The 12600-nt window shown below is 51.1% G+C and overlaps 4 protein-coding genes across 4 annotated transcripts; 2 read left to right on the top strand and 2 right to left on the bottom strand.

Moving 5' to 3' along the window:
- Positions 1–3843: 3843 nt before the first annotated feature.
- On the top strand, positions 3844–4498 carry ASPACDRAFT_37833 (uncharacterized protein; the record flags this gene model as incomplete). Its single annotated transcript, XM_020200352.1, has 2 exons — positions 3844–4249; positions 4317–4498. 2 exons carry the CDS (start codon positions 3844–3846, stop codon positions 4496–4498), a joined length of 588 nt encoding a protein of 195 aa, XP_020060616.1.
- A 737-nt stretch (positions 4499–5235) lies between these two features.
- Positions 5236–5700, bottom strand: ASPACDRAFT_37831 (uncharacterized protein; the record flags this gene model as incomplete). Its single annotated transcript, XM_020200351.1, has 1 exon — positions 5236–5700. One exon carries the CDS (start codon positions 5698–5700, stop codon positions 5236–5238), a length of 465 nt encoding a protein of 154 aa, XP_020060615.1.
- A 1769-nt stretch (positions 5701–7469) lies between these two features.
- ASPACDRAFT_108718 (uncharacterized protein) lies at positions 7470–8940 on the bottom strand. Its single transcript, XM_020195310.1, has one exon. The coding sequence runs from the start codon at positions 8886–8888 to the stop codon at positions 7797–7799; it is 1092 nt and encodes a 363-aa protein (XP_020060614.1). The 5' UTR covers positions 8889–8940; the 3' UTR covers positions 7470–7796.
- Positions 8941–11073: 2133 nt separating this feature from the next.
- Positions 11074–12148, top strand: ASPACDRAFT_55776 (peroxidase family protein; the record flags this gene model as incomplete). The annotated part of the gene is made up of 4 exons (XM_020203052.1): positions 11074–11212; positions 11260–11500; positions 11603–11874; positions 11979–12148. 4 exons carry the CDS (start codon positions 11074–11076, stop codon positions 12146–12148), a joined length of 822 nt encoding a protein of 273 aa, XP_020060613.1.
- Between the last annotated feature and the right edge of the window lie 452 nt (positions 12149–12600).

The following is a 12600-nucleotide window of genomic DNA, read 5'->3' as shown; positions in this document are numbered from 1 at the left end:
GATGGCACCCGACACGAAGTGGTTCTGGCAATGCATGTCGCCCGAGCAGCTGGATTCCCAGTTCCACGAGTCATCAGCTACGGGGACCATCCGGATACACCCCATGCACCATTGTCAATATTGATGACTCGTATGCCTGGTGCAGAGTTGGCCAGGTCTATGAGACACTAAGCAGCAAGAACAAAGACTCCGTGTTGAAAGAGCTCAAAGATTATCTGCAGGTTATATGCGCATATCCAAATCCGTTTGGGGGGGGGGGGTCGGATCTGCTCGTTGGAGGGAACCGCAATCCGAAGCGTCCGCATGCCCGATCACTTGGAGGTCCCTTTGAATTGGAAGAAGAGTTCAAGAAATACTTGATTCGACCGGCAAAGGCAGGTGGGTTTTCATCTGAGGAGGAATACAACCATGCTCCCAAGATCGCCCGAGGAATAGAGAAAATGCCACACCGTATTGTTTTCAGTCACGGCGATCTGAAACATCAAAAAATACTGGTAAAGAATGAAAAGGTCACGGCATTTCTTTACTGGGAGTCTGCGGGCTGGTATCCTGATTACTGGGATTTTACTACAGCGCTGCGATTTGCTCGCAAGGACTTCTGGTGGTACGATTTTGTTCTTGGACTCGGGGGCTGATGCGTACTTGGCGGAGTTGGACTGCGATCGTGCACTGAACTCTCCAATAAGCGCTTCATATTATTGGTGACGCTGTGCGACAATCCCGGTGCGATTGTTAATCTGGTGTCAGGCACATAGATGTATGATGTCTGGTCGGAACTCTCAATATAGTTGTGGCGGGCGATGATTGGGGACTAGCTCTATCATATTCTAAGGATACTTCGACCAGGACTCAGGGTAGCTCCGGCGGCGCGAACGCAGTCACCGCGGGCTGCAAGTTAGGGCTACCCCTTGAGCATGCTTCATCTCTCACGATCTTGGATATAATCGCTCGCTCAATGGCTCCTGCAGATTCCGTCTACTCAACTATACCGTGTAGAGGTGTCAGAGCCCGCAACGCGCCCTCTTAAGCTTCGTCTCAACGGGAAAGGTGTCAGGAACGTGGATGATAGTAGACTCTGACTATTCGAGGCTATCTGCGAGGAACCTATAGCTCAGAACAGCAAGGTGGACGGGGAGCTGCGACCTGAGGCCGCAGGGCGCCAAGAAAAAGGTGAACTGCAACAGGTGAAGGTACCTTGAGCTTACCAGGGTTCCGTACATCTCGCTCGGCTATGACCTCTATTTGATAGGATGTAGGTTTATCTCCAACACATTACAGCCATATCCGCTTGTGGGCAGCTGTCCTTTTCGATTGGCCAGCGCTTAGCATCAACTCATTGCTTTCGGTGCCGGCTGATCCATTGAATCATGTGTTCATTTCGTAGATGGGAGCTCTGTCGGTGATGGCGCTCTTTGGACACACCTGCTCTAATCTAGTAATTTACTATGCAATCAGATATGGAGAACTTTTCTTGGTTGAGGAGCGGATACATGGTCTTTATCCAACCCCGAGTCGACGGTAAGGAATGCCGGCCACTTCATAAGATTTTATCTATATGTTCCAAGATCTAATTACTATTTGACTGTCGGGGTATGCGACTCATCATATCAAAGGACAATAGATATATACCAATCCCAAACGCCGCCCCGACCCGCTATATGGAGAATATCCTGGCACCTATGCTTCATTCGATGTGGATGGGGTGCATGGAGTTGCGCGTGGGATTATGTACAATTGACCTTGCTTTGCGCGAGTATTCTCCTCTTGTTGCATATACCTTACTTGTGTATACGAATGTCAGTTACCTCTATGTTTCTTGTGAGTATTCACCAAGTCCATCTTGCTCTTTACTACTTGTGGGATATGCGACGTTGACTTCCTCTGAGACTCGAATTGTAATATGATGGAATGTCTTAAAATCAATGTTGACTTCCTCGGGTGCGATTTTTTTAAGTGTCTCGCAACCATAAGAGAACTCCTGCAAGTTGACATCATGCCATGATCCGTGTGCGAGATGGACTAACGCTAACCTGGTTCTTGAACCGAGATAAACCACATTAAAGGATAAGCTAGTATTCTCGAGACTGGCCTGACCTGAAATTCCAATTCTGCCAACGCCATCTGCTTCTTGGAAGACGATTGTTCTAATAAGCGCCGCTAGGCGGAAGCCGTACAGGTGGGTCTACGCTAAGCTATATTTAGGCATAAAGTACGACCCCCGGCCCGGGCCCCAGGTGTATTAGGTAAGTAAGTAATTGCTCTCAAGACTCAAAGAGCGAATAGCCTCGGCGAATAGCCAAGGCGGTGTGATCTTCTTCTCCTCTTTTCTAATCCAAGTTCTACTGCCCGCAGTATATCACACTATCACACTCTCACCTTCTGATTATCCTCCACAAGTCCGGAACATGCCCGGCATCTTCTCCAGTAAAGCCTGCGATATTTGCCGCAAGGTAAAGAAGAAATTCCACTGAATTTTCTTCTATGGTGCATTTCTGCGCGATTTGCCCCGCAGTTTGGGCCACACTCAGGTGCTGGACTCGGCCGCCAGTGCTCTAGCTTCCCTCTACCCATTCGTCTACCAGCGAGAACTCCCTCGTAGTGTGTTAATCCAGTGTGCAAAAGCACTGGGCGCCCTGCGCGAGAGCCTACATGATCCGGCTCAGGTCTGCTCCCCGAATACCCTGTGCGCCATTTATCCAATTTCGATATGTGAGGTAGGTAGGGCAGAGGTTCTCCTATCCCTTACAGAGGAACCGAACCAGCCATGCTAAGCCCATTGTTGGTGAACCAGGACGGTCTGGGAAAACGCAAATCTCCCGCCTGCCATGTGGAGGCGATCTCGTACATACTGTGAGTAACAGACCTGGGCAAATGCGCGGAGTGACTTTGAGACAAACTTGATTATACACTGAGAGTGCCGGTGGTAGATCAAACTTTTCTTGCGTCCGAGTGGGAAGGCCCTGACGAGCAGTTGTAGATCTATGAGGGAATCACCAATCCGCGGGTACAATTACCGCTTGCCTTCCAGGAGAAGATCACCAGGAAGATCCAGCAAATGTCTCCAACTCCGCAGAATGAGCTCCTGCCACGCTCCGTTTCTGTTTCTGGACTTGTGCATGGTTGAGTTTTATGCTGCTGCGCTTTTGTGCATGCGAACTGCAGCTCGCTATGCGGGCAAGCAACCACTCACCTTTGCTCCTATCTCCAATTGTTCGACCTTGGCAACAAGGTGAAAGCAGAATGTGACCCATCCCCACAATAATCAATGCACGGCACAGACACATGGAAGAGATGGTGTCTTAACTTCCCTGAATTGATCCCGGTCACTAACCTCTCAGCCCCACTAGTAGGGGTTGTCTGCGGGGCGTGCCATGGCAGCTTTCCTTCCTGCAACGGGGAGGGACATACAAAAGAGGGATATACTTGACATGGCTACCCTCTTGCTGTATGCTGCCTGGACCCGTGTTGGACTTGCTTCATGGCTCAGAGTGCAGCATTCTGTGCACTGTGGATCGTAGCGCGGGAAAGCAACAATCACGTCAATGATACACCACATCAGCACACGTCGCCTAACCAGGGACTGCCGTTATGGCAGCCGATCAAAGCTCGCAGCGACGCAGAGGGGTTTCTATTCCTCTATAACTGGGTGCAACAATTTATCGAGTTTCTTCATAGTCGTGGATGTGACTAGGCTTGATCTCCGATGAGGCATCAAAGAATAGTGACGAATCAAGGAATATCAAGGAGTCAACGATGCCCTTCCTTGCCAGTTATCATTGGCCTTCTGATCTGGAAAGCATATCTAGTGAAAGATACACCCGGAAAGTAGTTCCTGCAGTCCTCATGTCAGACGACGTGGAGCAAACTTTCGCCGAGGTCGCTAAAGCGACCAAAAGCTTGAAGGCGTTCCCCTACGTCGCCATGCCCGCCCACCGACTACACAACAAGGCCCGTCTAATGTTGCAGGAGCATTTCAGTGCCGATCGACTCCAAGTGTACGTTGATCGGGCGGGGACAGATCCCGCCCCCAATCCCAATGACTCGTATGACGAGATCTTCTTCATCTATGACCTGTTCATCAGGTTGTCTATACCTGCCGTTTCAGATGGGATTGCGAACTTGGATAGCAAGGATGACCCTCAAAGCCTGGGTCGATATCTTGATAAGAGCATTTCGCACCTTCGTTACCCGGAATGCACCACAAATCGTCTGGGCTCCTGCCTTCTGAAGCACATCAATCGGGACCTCAGTTCTCGAGGAGAAACAACATCCAAGACCTATACCCGAACGATGCCTTCAATAAATACTGCCTGCAGATGATCGCCAATCCCAAATTTATTCGAACGGAGATTCGAACCCATGTGCTGAGGCACTTCATCTGTTCAGTATCACCTGGCTGCTCATCGCGGACTACATGCAAGACGAGGATGCCTTCGCCCGTCCCAAGATTGCTCGCAGCAGTTTCTCGACAAACTCCTCGCTACTGCCTATCGGATGATGTGCAGTTTGTGGATACCTTGCCCGAAGGCAATCAGGATGCCAAGTACCCGTGACTGTACAACGCCATGGACGAGCTCATCGTCAATGTCCTGGACGGGGACTCATCTATATCTACCGACGTCGCACAGATGTTACGGGAGGAGATCGAGGCATTCGAGGAGAAGAACCAACTGGACAAAAACACCGACAATGAGCAGCTTGCGGCAGCGATCCTGGAGAAGAGTGTCTTGTTGATGCGCGAAGTTACGGGCTGGCTGATCTACTTTGACAAAGGACTCCAGGTTGCCTTTGGCGGCACTGTGCTCTGGAGATGGGTCGAATCGAGATGGGTCGAAGAAGCCTTTGATTGACTCTCCAGCAAGGTCATCCTGCCCGGTGTGCTCCGCCATATATGCAAGATAAGCCCCAGGGCCATTGCCTCGGACGACTAGCTAACTGGTCCCTAGGTGGGCATCACGTTCTCGATGGTGGCGATCAATGTGTGGTAATTGGCGATACTGTGGGATATAATGTTGGACCCTGAACGGACGGTCATCAGCTTCCGGGTAGTTTGGATTGTGATCGATGGGATCAACAGGGCGCTGGGTCCTTTCAAGAACTTCCAGTCCAAGCCGGCATCCTCGCTCGCCGACGAGCTCAACATGCAGGCCCTGAATGACGGCCTTATGGAAGGGATTCCTGGAAGACAGCAAGAAGATGGGAGAGGCAGCGAAGAATGTGGCCGGTGACGGGAGATTATCGGGTCTTGATCCCAGATGGGACTTCGTCCGATGGAGTCTCCACAACGAGCGAGAGCGAGGAAGCCTGGAACGAAGACATCGATGCCATCGCCAAAGAGGTACCCCCGGCTACGAAGAGGCGGCGAAGCGGTTCAAGTGGTCGGGGAATTTGCTGCGCGGTTGTGCCATTCCTGGGGATTGGCCTGATCGTGACCATGTTGTTCTCCATGGCCAATGACTGGAACTCGTTCTCCGATCCTGGCAAGGGCCTAATGCGCTCAACGTCGTCGTCCAGGGAGTGACGGTGGTGCTGGATGTCATCGAGGTCGGGTCCGAGATTGGGCTCTGGGCCGTGATCGAGACCATGGCCGTGGCAATGCCCATTCTGGGGGCCGTCCTCGCCGTGGTAGGCATCGTTTCTCATGATCGTGCAGGCCGTGATCAACTTCTTCACGGGCACCAAGCCCTCGCCGGACCCCATTGCCGATTTCATCATAGACGAAGCGCATGGGCTGATCGCCCAGCTGTGATACGGCTCCCGATTCCCAGCTCTCGTACTCCATCTGCAATGCAAAAGTCACCTCCCGGCAGGTGCAAACAATCACGATTAAGTGCGATATCAAGTCGTCCGAGGACGTGACCGTGTCGAAAGCCGTCATTACTCTGTACTCGGGCGACGACAATGTCTGCCTCTTCCGGAATGGGACTGACAACATTGATAACCTTCATTTGGTGGAGGATAACAGCGCCGACAAGGAAGCAATGGTCATACTTATGTGACGCCAGCCAGCACCACCGCCGCACAATTGTCTTCCCCCGCCAGACTTGGGTCTACGTCAGCCTATTACGAGTATGACCTCGAGGTGGCTGGTCTTCCAGACACGACCACAAGCTGCAGCAACTGGCTGTGAAGGCGGGTGGCTACGTCGAGTCCATCTGGACCGGCAAGGTTAACGCGAAGGGTGACTCGGATGACAGCTCTATTAGTTGGATCGAGATTGTGGAGAATGGGCTCAATGATCGATGTCAAGTACATTTCGCGTTGCGACGGATTTAGCTTAATCTGTTGTATTGCTGCATGGATTTTCATGTTTGGTGCCTGGTCTTTAGTCCTTTGTGGGATGCAACAATATGTTTTTACGTATCCCAACGGTTCCGGGGGAAGATAATTGTTGATGATTGTGATCGTCGGTCACAATTCAGAGGGTCGATTACGTAGATTGGAGCGCAACTGCAGCGTTTGCGATGATCTAGCAGCAAGGAGGTTCGAGATACGATACATTGTACTGAACACCAAGCATTGAGATGTACATCCCGTAGATACCAATGCGGGATTCCAACAACCCTCATGTACTTTAACGTCGACCTTGCGGCCAGCTCTAACCACGCCCAACATGATACATTCTGACTTCTTCCTAGTCCGAAAGCATCATCAAGTTAACTACTAACCTCCCGGCGAGTGGAAATACTTAAGAGCAAGAATACAGGAAAACATAACATATCAATGGATTGTATCACAGACTACTCGGGAACTAATCTCTACTGCTTCATCTTCGCAATCGCCTCATCCAGGGTTAACTCGGCACGTTCGTCCTGCCCACCCGGCAACAATGCCCAGAGGCCCCGGATGAACCAGGCGGCGAACGTGCCTCTGAAAGTCTCCCGTGCAACTCGCTGCTCGATCATGTCATCCAGTCCGTTCCTCACCGGGAGAAAAAAGTGCCCGTGGGGTCCGACCAGCTTGGTCATGTGGCTCCATCCCTCGGCCTTGATCCACTTTGTGACGATCCCCATAAGGCCCGCCGTCTGTCGACGCTTTCCAATCGCCTAATTGAACTCAGGCTCGACCCGTTGGGCTCCGACGGACCGTGATAGAAGAAACCGGGAGAGAATGGTCTGCCGAGCCTCGGCGGCCGCTTCTTCGCTCATCTCTTTTGGTTGAACATGATAAGCACCTTCTACTTGCGCTCAGGGACTCGATACCCGCACCAAATGTAGAAATTGGCGACGGAGGCCTCGTCCACAAGATACCGAGCAATGGCTTCGTCCAGGTGGAAGGAAGTGACGATGAACTGCATAGCGCTGTTGCCTTTGGCGGTCTTGAGAAGTTTGTTGCACAGGTGTTATAAACTGTAGAGGAGTAAGGTCTGGTGTTGGTAGTAGAGTTGGCTGATGGTAGTTGTACAGTGACATCAAGAAAGGATTTCGTGATCCTTTTATGTGGAAGCGGCACTTCTGGGCAGAAGTGGTCTCCTTTGCGTGAATGCAGACAAAAGTAGACAAAGATCCATTAATGTTACGGCAATGGAATTAAGTCCTGTGGATCATTGTTCGTCCTCACAGTCAATATCTGGTGCCGGTCAGGAGGGACCAAGCGGGTAGAAACAAAGATATTCCCGGGCTCTTTGTTGCATGAAAGACAGCAGTCTCACTCCAAGCCAAGAAGTCTTTATCACTCCAACAACCTTCTTGTCTTGTGCCTACCTTGGCAGGAACAGTGGTCCTACAGGTTGCTAATCGATTACCTATACGGTAATCCTGTCTTAGGGTGTATCACCCCTTCAGCCACCAAAAGCCTCAAACACTTCCCACTGTCGGTGCACCGGTGTAGGGCGGTGGGGGGTCAGCGGTCTTCATGAATACCTCGTATCGAATCCGACGAAGGTCTTGCTGTGCATTTTCGAAGGTCGTTCGCGCCTCATTCAGCTGCGCCTGCATGTCTGCCTCCCGAGACTTGATCCGCCGGACTTCGGCGGCCAGGCTCTCCTCCGCTCGCTTGATCTCCAGAACTGATTGTTGCATCATATCCAAGAACTCGAGGTGGAAGAAGAAGGTATCGAAGAGCATTCCCCCGACCCAGTCCCGTTCGACCAGACTCATGGCCGGTAGCGGCTGCACCATCGAGTCCAGCCGTTTCGCTTGTGCCGCCAGCATCTGCGTCTGGCTGACCTTCTGCTGCGCGCGGGACAGACAGTTCTGCTGCCGCACATCGACCAGGGTCCCTCCAAACCCCCATAGATCCCTCTCCGAGTGACGCAGACTCTCGACTAGGTTCAATAGCGCCTCCCGGATCGTTAGCTGCCCTCTCGCCAGACACTGCGCCGCCTGGTGGACGTCGCTCCAACGCTGCCGCCGCTGCCCATACTCCCGCCGCGCCAGCTGAGTGACCTCTTCCTGCGCATCCTCCTCCGGGAAATCCTCCGTCCGGCCCTCGAAGATCTCGCTATAGATGGCGTCGAGCTCCTCCTGCAGTCGGTCCCGCGCCACGCACGCGGCTTGAAGGTCGCGCTCCTGCGTCACCGCATCCGCGACCTGGGCCTCCAGCATCTCCTGCTGCGCCTGTGCGCGGCTCTCCTTCGCCAGCGCGGCGTAGTAATCACGCATCTCCTGATCGGCCTTGGCCTCGAAATCGGTCCGCTTGCCCGTCGCCCGGTAGAGCAGGCGACGCACCGTGCTGTCGCGGTACTTCTCGTGCAGCGCACGCTCGACCTGGGTGACCTGTCGGAGCTGTGCGAGCTGCTGGTTAGTCTCAGCCAGCGCGCGGCGGAGATCCGAGAGGTAGGATTCGTGCGACTGGAGCCTTTCCGGGCTGCTCTCGACGGCGGCGAGAGCGGCCTGGATTTCGGCGTGACGCTCCTTACTGGTTGCGATAGTCGTGTAGATTGACATGTTCTGTTGTCCACCTGAGTGTAATCCAAGTCGAGCGGGGAGAGGTTGGGATTATTTCCGTTATTCTCCAGGCCTCACTGGGAGTCTTTCTGGGGTTTGAGGGTCCGTCTTTCGCCACCCGGCGGTAAATGACGGCATCATGCAGTAATCGCCCGAGCATGGTTTTAACTCTCCTTGGATCATTCCCGGGGGATAATTAGTATTTTCACTCGTTTTACAGGAAGCTTCAAGAAATAAGAGCGCTCGGTCTCGATGCGATCGTCTCTGGCAGTGGCATCGTGGGCCAAGTCTGCGCGGCCTTGGATCACCAGAACACATTCGATTGTCTGGTGCCCGCCCACACACCCGCTCACGCCAAGACCTCGAACCTGGTAGCTAGATGCATCCCTAATCGAAAAGGGTTTAAATATAACTATCTAGTCTAAAAAAGGAGTTTTGAATTTATATTAAATCTAGAAAGAAATCAAACAAGAATTAATTTCCATTAAGATTTCTAGACTAAGAAAATAAGAGAAAGAAGGATCTATAGAATCTTACTCTAAGCTACATATATATTAATATAGTAACTATCTCAGGCACTAGTAGAAGCATACTATCTTGATAGACTAAGATACCTGTCATATCATTCAAGACCCTTCCGCGTATTACAATAAACTCCCTGGTGATATCTATCCTGCTGCCTCTGATACTTAGCACACTTGTCCCAGATCAGAAGACAGACCTCTAGCATGAATTAGGTTATCCATCATAAGCTGGACAACAACCCCTTAGTGTTTATAAAGACTAGTACGCAGGGTATATAGCTTAGACTAGTCTCTAAGGAAGTCAGATCCTACTTATAGTCTTTTAGTCGATATTTACTAACACAACCTCTAGTAGTATTATAATTAGTTATGATAAAACAATAGCTAATAAGATTAGAATAAATAGTAGCATAGATATACTATTATTTGTAGCTGTAATATCTACTCTAGAATAAAAGTACCCTCTAGATACTAGTTAGAATACAGCAGTAGTAATTCAGAGTAGAAGTAGTCCTAGAACTAGAGAGAAGAGTACAGTCAAGTTAAGACTGAATAGTGGAGGTGGGGGGGAGGCCACGGAGGGTGGGTGAGACAGCAACAGCGACACCGGGGGGTGGTACCGAGTGGGACCCCACCACCTTATCCACGGTTTTGATGTGCCGTTAGCCAGTTGCATTGCTAGGTGTATATATTTGATAGAGCGTGAATCTTTGTTGGTATATATTTTTTATCGTATAGTTTTCGGGTGTATGCCTGAGCGGGTTGGAATACATACTTTATTGTACTTATGCTAGAGTTCTCTACATTTATAACTGTGGTAAATGCGGAAGGAAACTTTCACTGAGAGTGGAACGGGTGGCACTAAAGAGGCTAGCAAGGTCAATTGAAGCGAGAACCAGCCAAGATGCATATCAATCCCCTGTCTTTATTCACGATCTAGACCTGGATTAGTCTGTGAATCTTGCAGACTTTAGTTCGACTTTATCATTTCCTTCAGAGGATCGGACACCAATCTCATCCCCTAAATCTTCTCTCAGTGCTCTTCGAGGCTTTTCCTCAAAAAGGTACGCGGAGCAGGTAGTAAAATCATCTACCTGTTCTCTCGTAATGTTCTGAACATCTCTCAACTCCCATAAATCTCATCATCCGTTATTTTGTCCCTAGCACAAGCAACGATTCTGGGGCTTTTTCTTCTACGGTAATATCCAGGCCACCATGGTGAGATGCTGACGCGTCGCAGACAGCTTCACTAGGCAGCCGCCAGTCTAACCGCTCCACAGCTGAGACCAAGGAGAACAGAATCTCTCTATCGTCTGCATTCTCGAGTACACCAGCTAGAAGGCCCTTGCAGCTCGATTAAACAGGGCGGGCTCGTCCCATTGAATGGTGGGGCCTTGCCGTATCCGTGTTTTGAACAGCCCCAAGTGTCCAAGAAGGTTAGACTATCCTTATTCCCCGGCGTCGGCGTGTGGGGCCGCAACTGATCGACAGCAACGCATCTTGTTTCAATTGGTGTTGACCTACCATGGCATCATGACAATTATCTGGCCGCTGAGAGGCTCCCAGTTTTAGAATGTTTGGGATATAAGTAGAGCAAGTTGCATCTGTGCATCTGGGAAGAAGCACAACTTTCACTGCACTGTACTGTACCGTCAGTCAACATGAGATACTTCGTTCTTGCCTGCGCCCCCCTTCTGTATGCGGTGACGCTCGCCTTCCCTCGCGCAGACTACGTAAGCGAGGGAAAGCTGCCTGCGGGCCATCCTCCGCTGGATTGGAAGCCCGCAGGCCTAGGAGACGGTGGGATTCCACTGCGAAACAAGCGTAAAAACTAACTGGCTACACAGCAAGGGCACCCTGCCCGATGCTCAACACCCTGGCAAACCACGGGTACCTGCCGCACGACGGGAAAGACATCACCAAGGCGCACACCATAGCCGCGCTGCACTCGGCGCTGAACATTGACCGAGAGCTGGCCCAGTATCTCTTCCAAGAGGCGCTGACGACCAACCCGGCCGCGAACGCCACAACTTTCTCGTTGAACGATCTGAGTCGCCACAATATCCTCGAGCATGATGCTAGTCTGAGGTCTGTCAGTCCCCAGTGCTGAAAAAGATAGCACTCCCAGGACCATTAGCACCAAGCACATTTCCGTTCTCCCCCCACTGACAAACAAACGAACCGGTATAGCCGACTGGACTACTACTTCGGCGACAACCACGATTTCAACCAGGCGATCTTCGACCAGACGCGCCAGCACTGGCCCGACCCGATTATCACCGTGCAGGCCGCAGCCAACGCGCGCGAGGCCCGCGTGCGCACCTCCAACGCCACAAACCCGACCTTCACGCTGTCGGAGCTCGGGACTGCGTTCGGGTACGGCGAGACAGCGGCGTACATCATCATCCTGGGCAATAAGACCTCTGGGTTGGTGGACAGGTCGTGGGTGGAGTATTTGTTCGGTATGTTCGATTACTACCTTAGTAGGGCAGTGCCTATGTGAACGCACAGTCGCTAGTACGCACCTATGTGGCCTCACGCCCCGACTGACTCAAACCAACAACAGAGAACGAGCGTCTTCCGGTTGAGCTTGGCTGGACTAGACATGAGGAGGCGGTCTCGATGGACGATCTGGAAGGCATGATGCAGGAGGTGATAAATGCGACAGGGCATGCTGAGGAGGTCAAGAGAGAATTGGTTCGGCGGGGTGACTTGCACGTGGGACGGAGGGCCTGATTACCTAGATTGATTTGTTCCCAAGATGTGTAGTGCTAACAGCATGTATCAGAAGGTTGGGTTGGCGAAACAGCGGTACGTTGAGGTGATGTAGGGGTGGGTATGTTTGGGAATAGCTGATTTCTAGCTTCGACTCTATCCTATCATTCTATACTACAGTTTGCTGTAGTACAATTTTCTAAATAGGCAGTGGTAGTTTAAAGTTTAGATAGTCTACTTCTCTGTTTTTTGTACTTGACCCTGCTTTCTCTACTATTGATTCCATCATGCTATGCTCAAGGCAGCTAGATATGTCTTCCTTAATCAGGTATTTTGTAATCTTTATACTCTTGGATCCCCAGACTTTCTTACTTCTGCTTCCTTTAAAGCTTGTCTCATTTGAGGAGTATTCCTTGGGGGTGTCTAGTATATTGTTACTTAATTTTCCGAAATAAAACTCTTGAACAATTGGA

This window comes from Aspergillus aculeatus, assembly GCF_001890905.1.
Source record: "Aspergillus aculeatus ATCC 16872 unplaced genomic scaffold ASPACscaffold_1, whole genome shotgun sequence".
Lineage (NCBI taxonomy): Eukaryota > Fungi > Ascomycota > Eurotiomycetes > Eurotiales > Aspergillaceae > Aspergillus > Aspergillus aculeatus.
This window is presented reverse-complemented; position numbering and strand designations above follow the sequence as displayed.

Excerpts from the sequence above, each read along its gene's own strand:
- ASPACDRAFT_108718 (XM_020195310.1), bottom strand. The coding sequence starts at position 8,888 with ATGTCAATCTACACGACTATCGCAACCAGTAAGGAGCGTCACGCCGAA.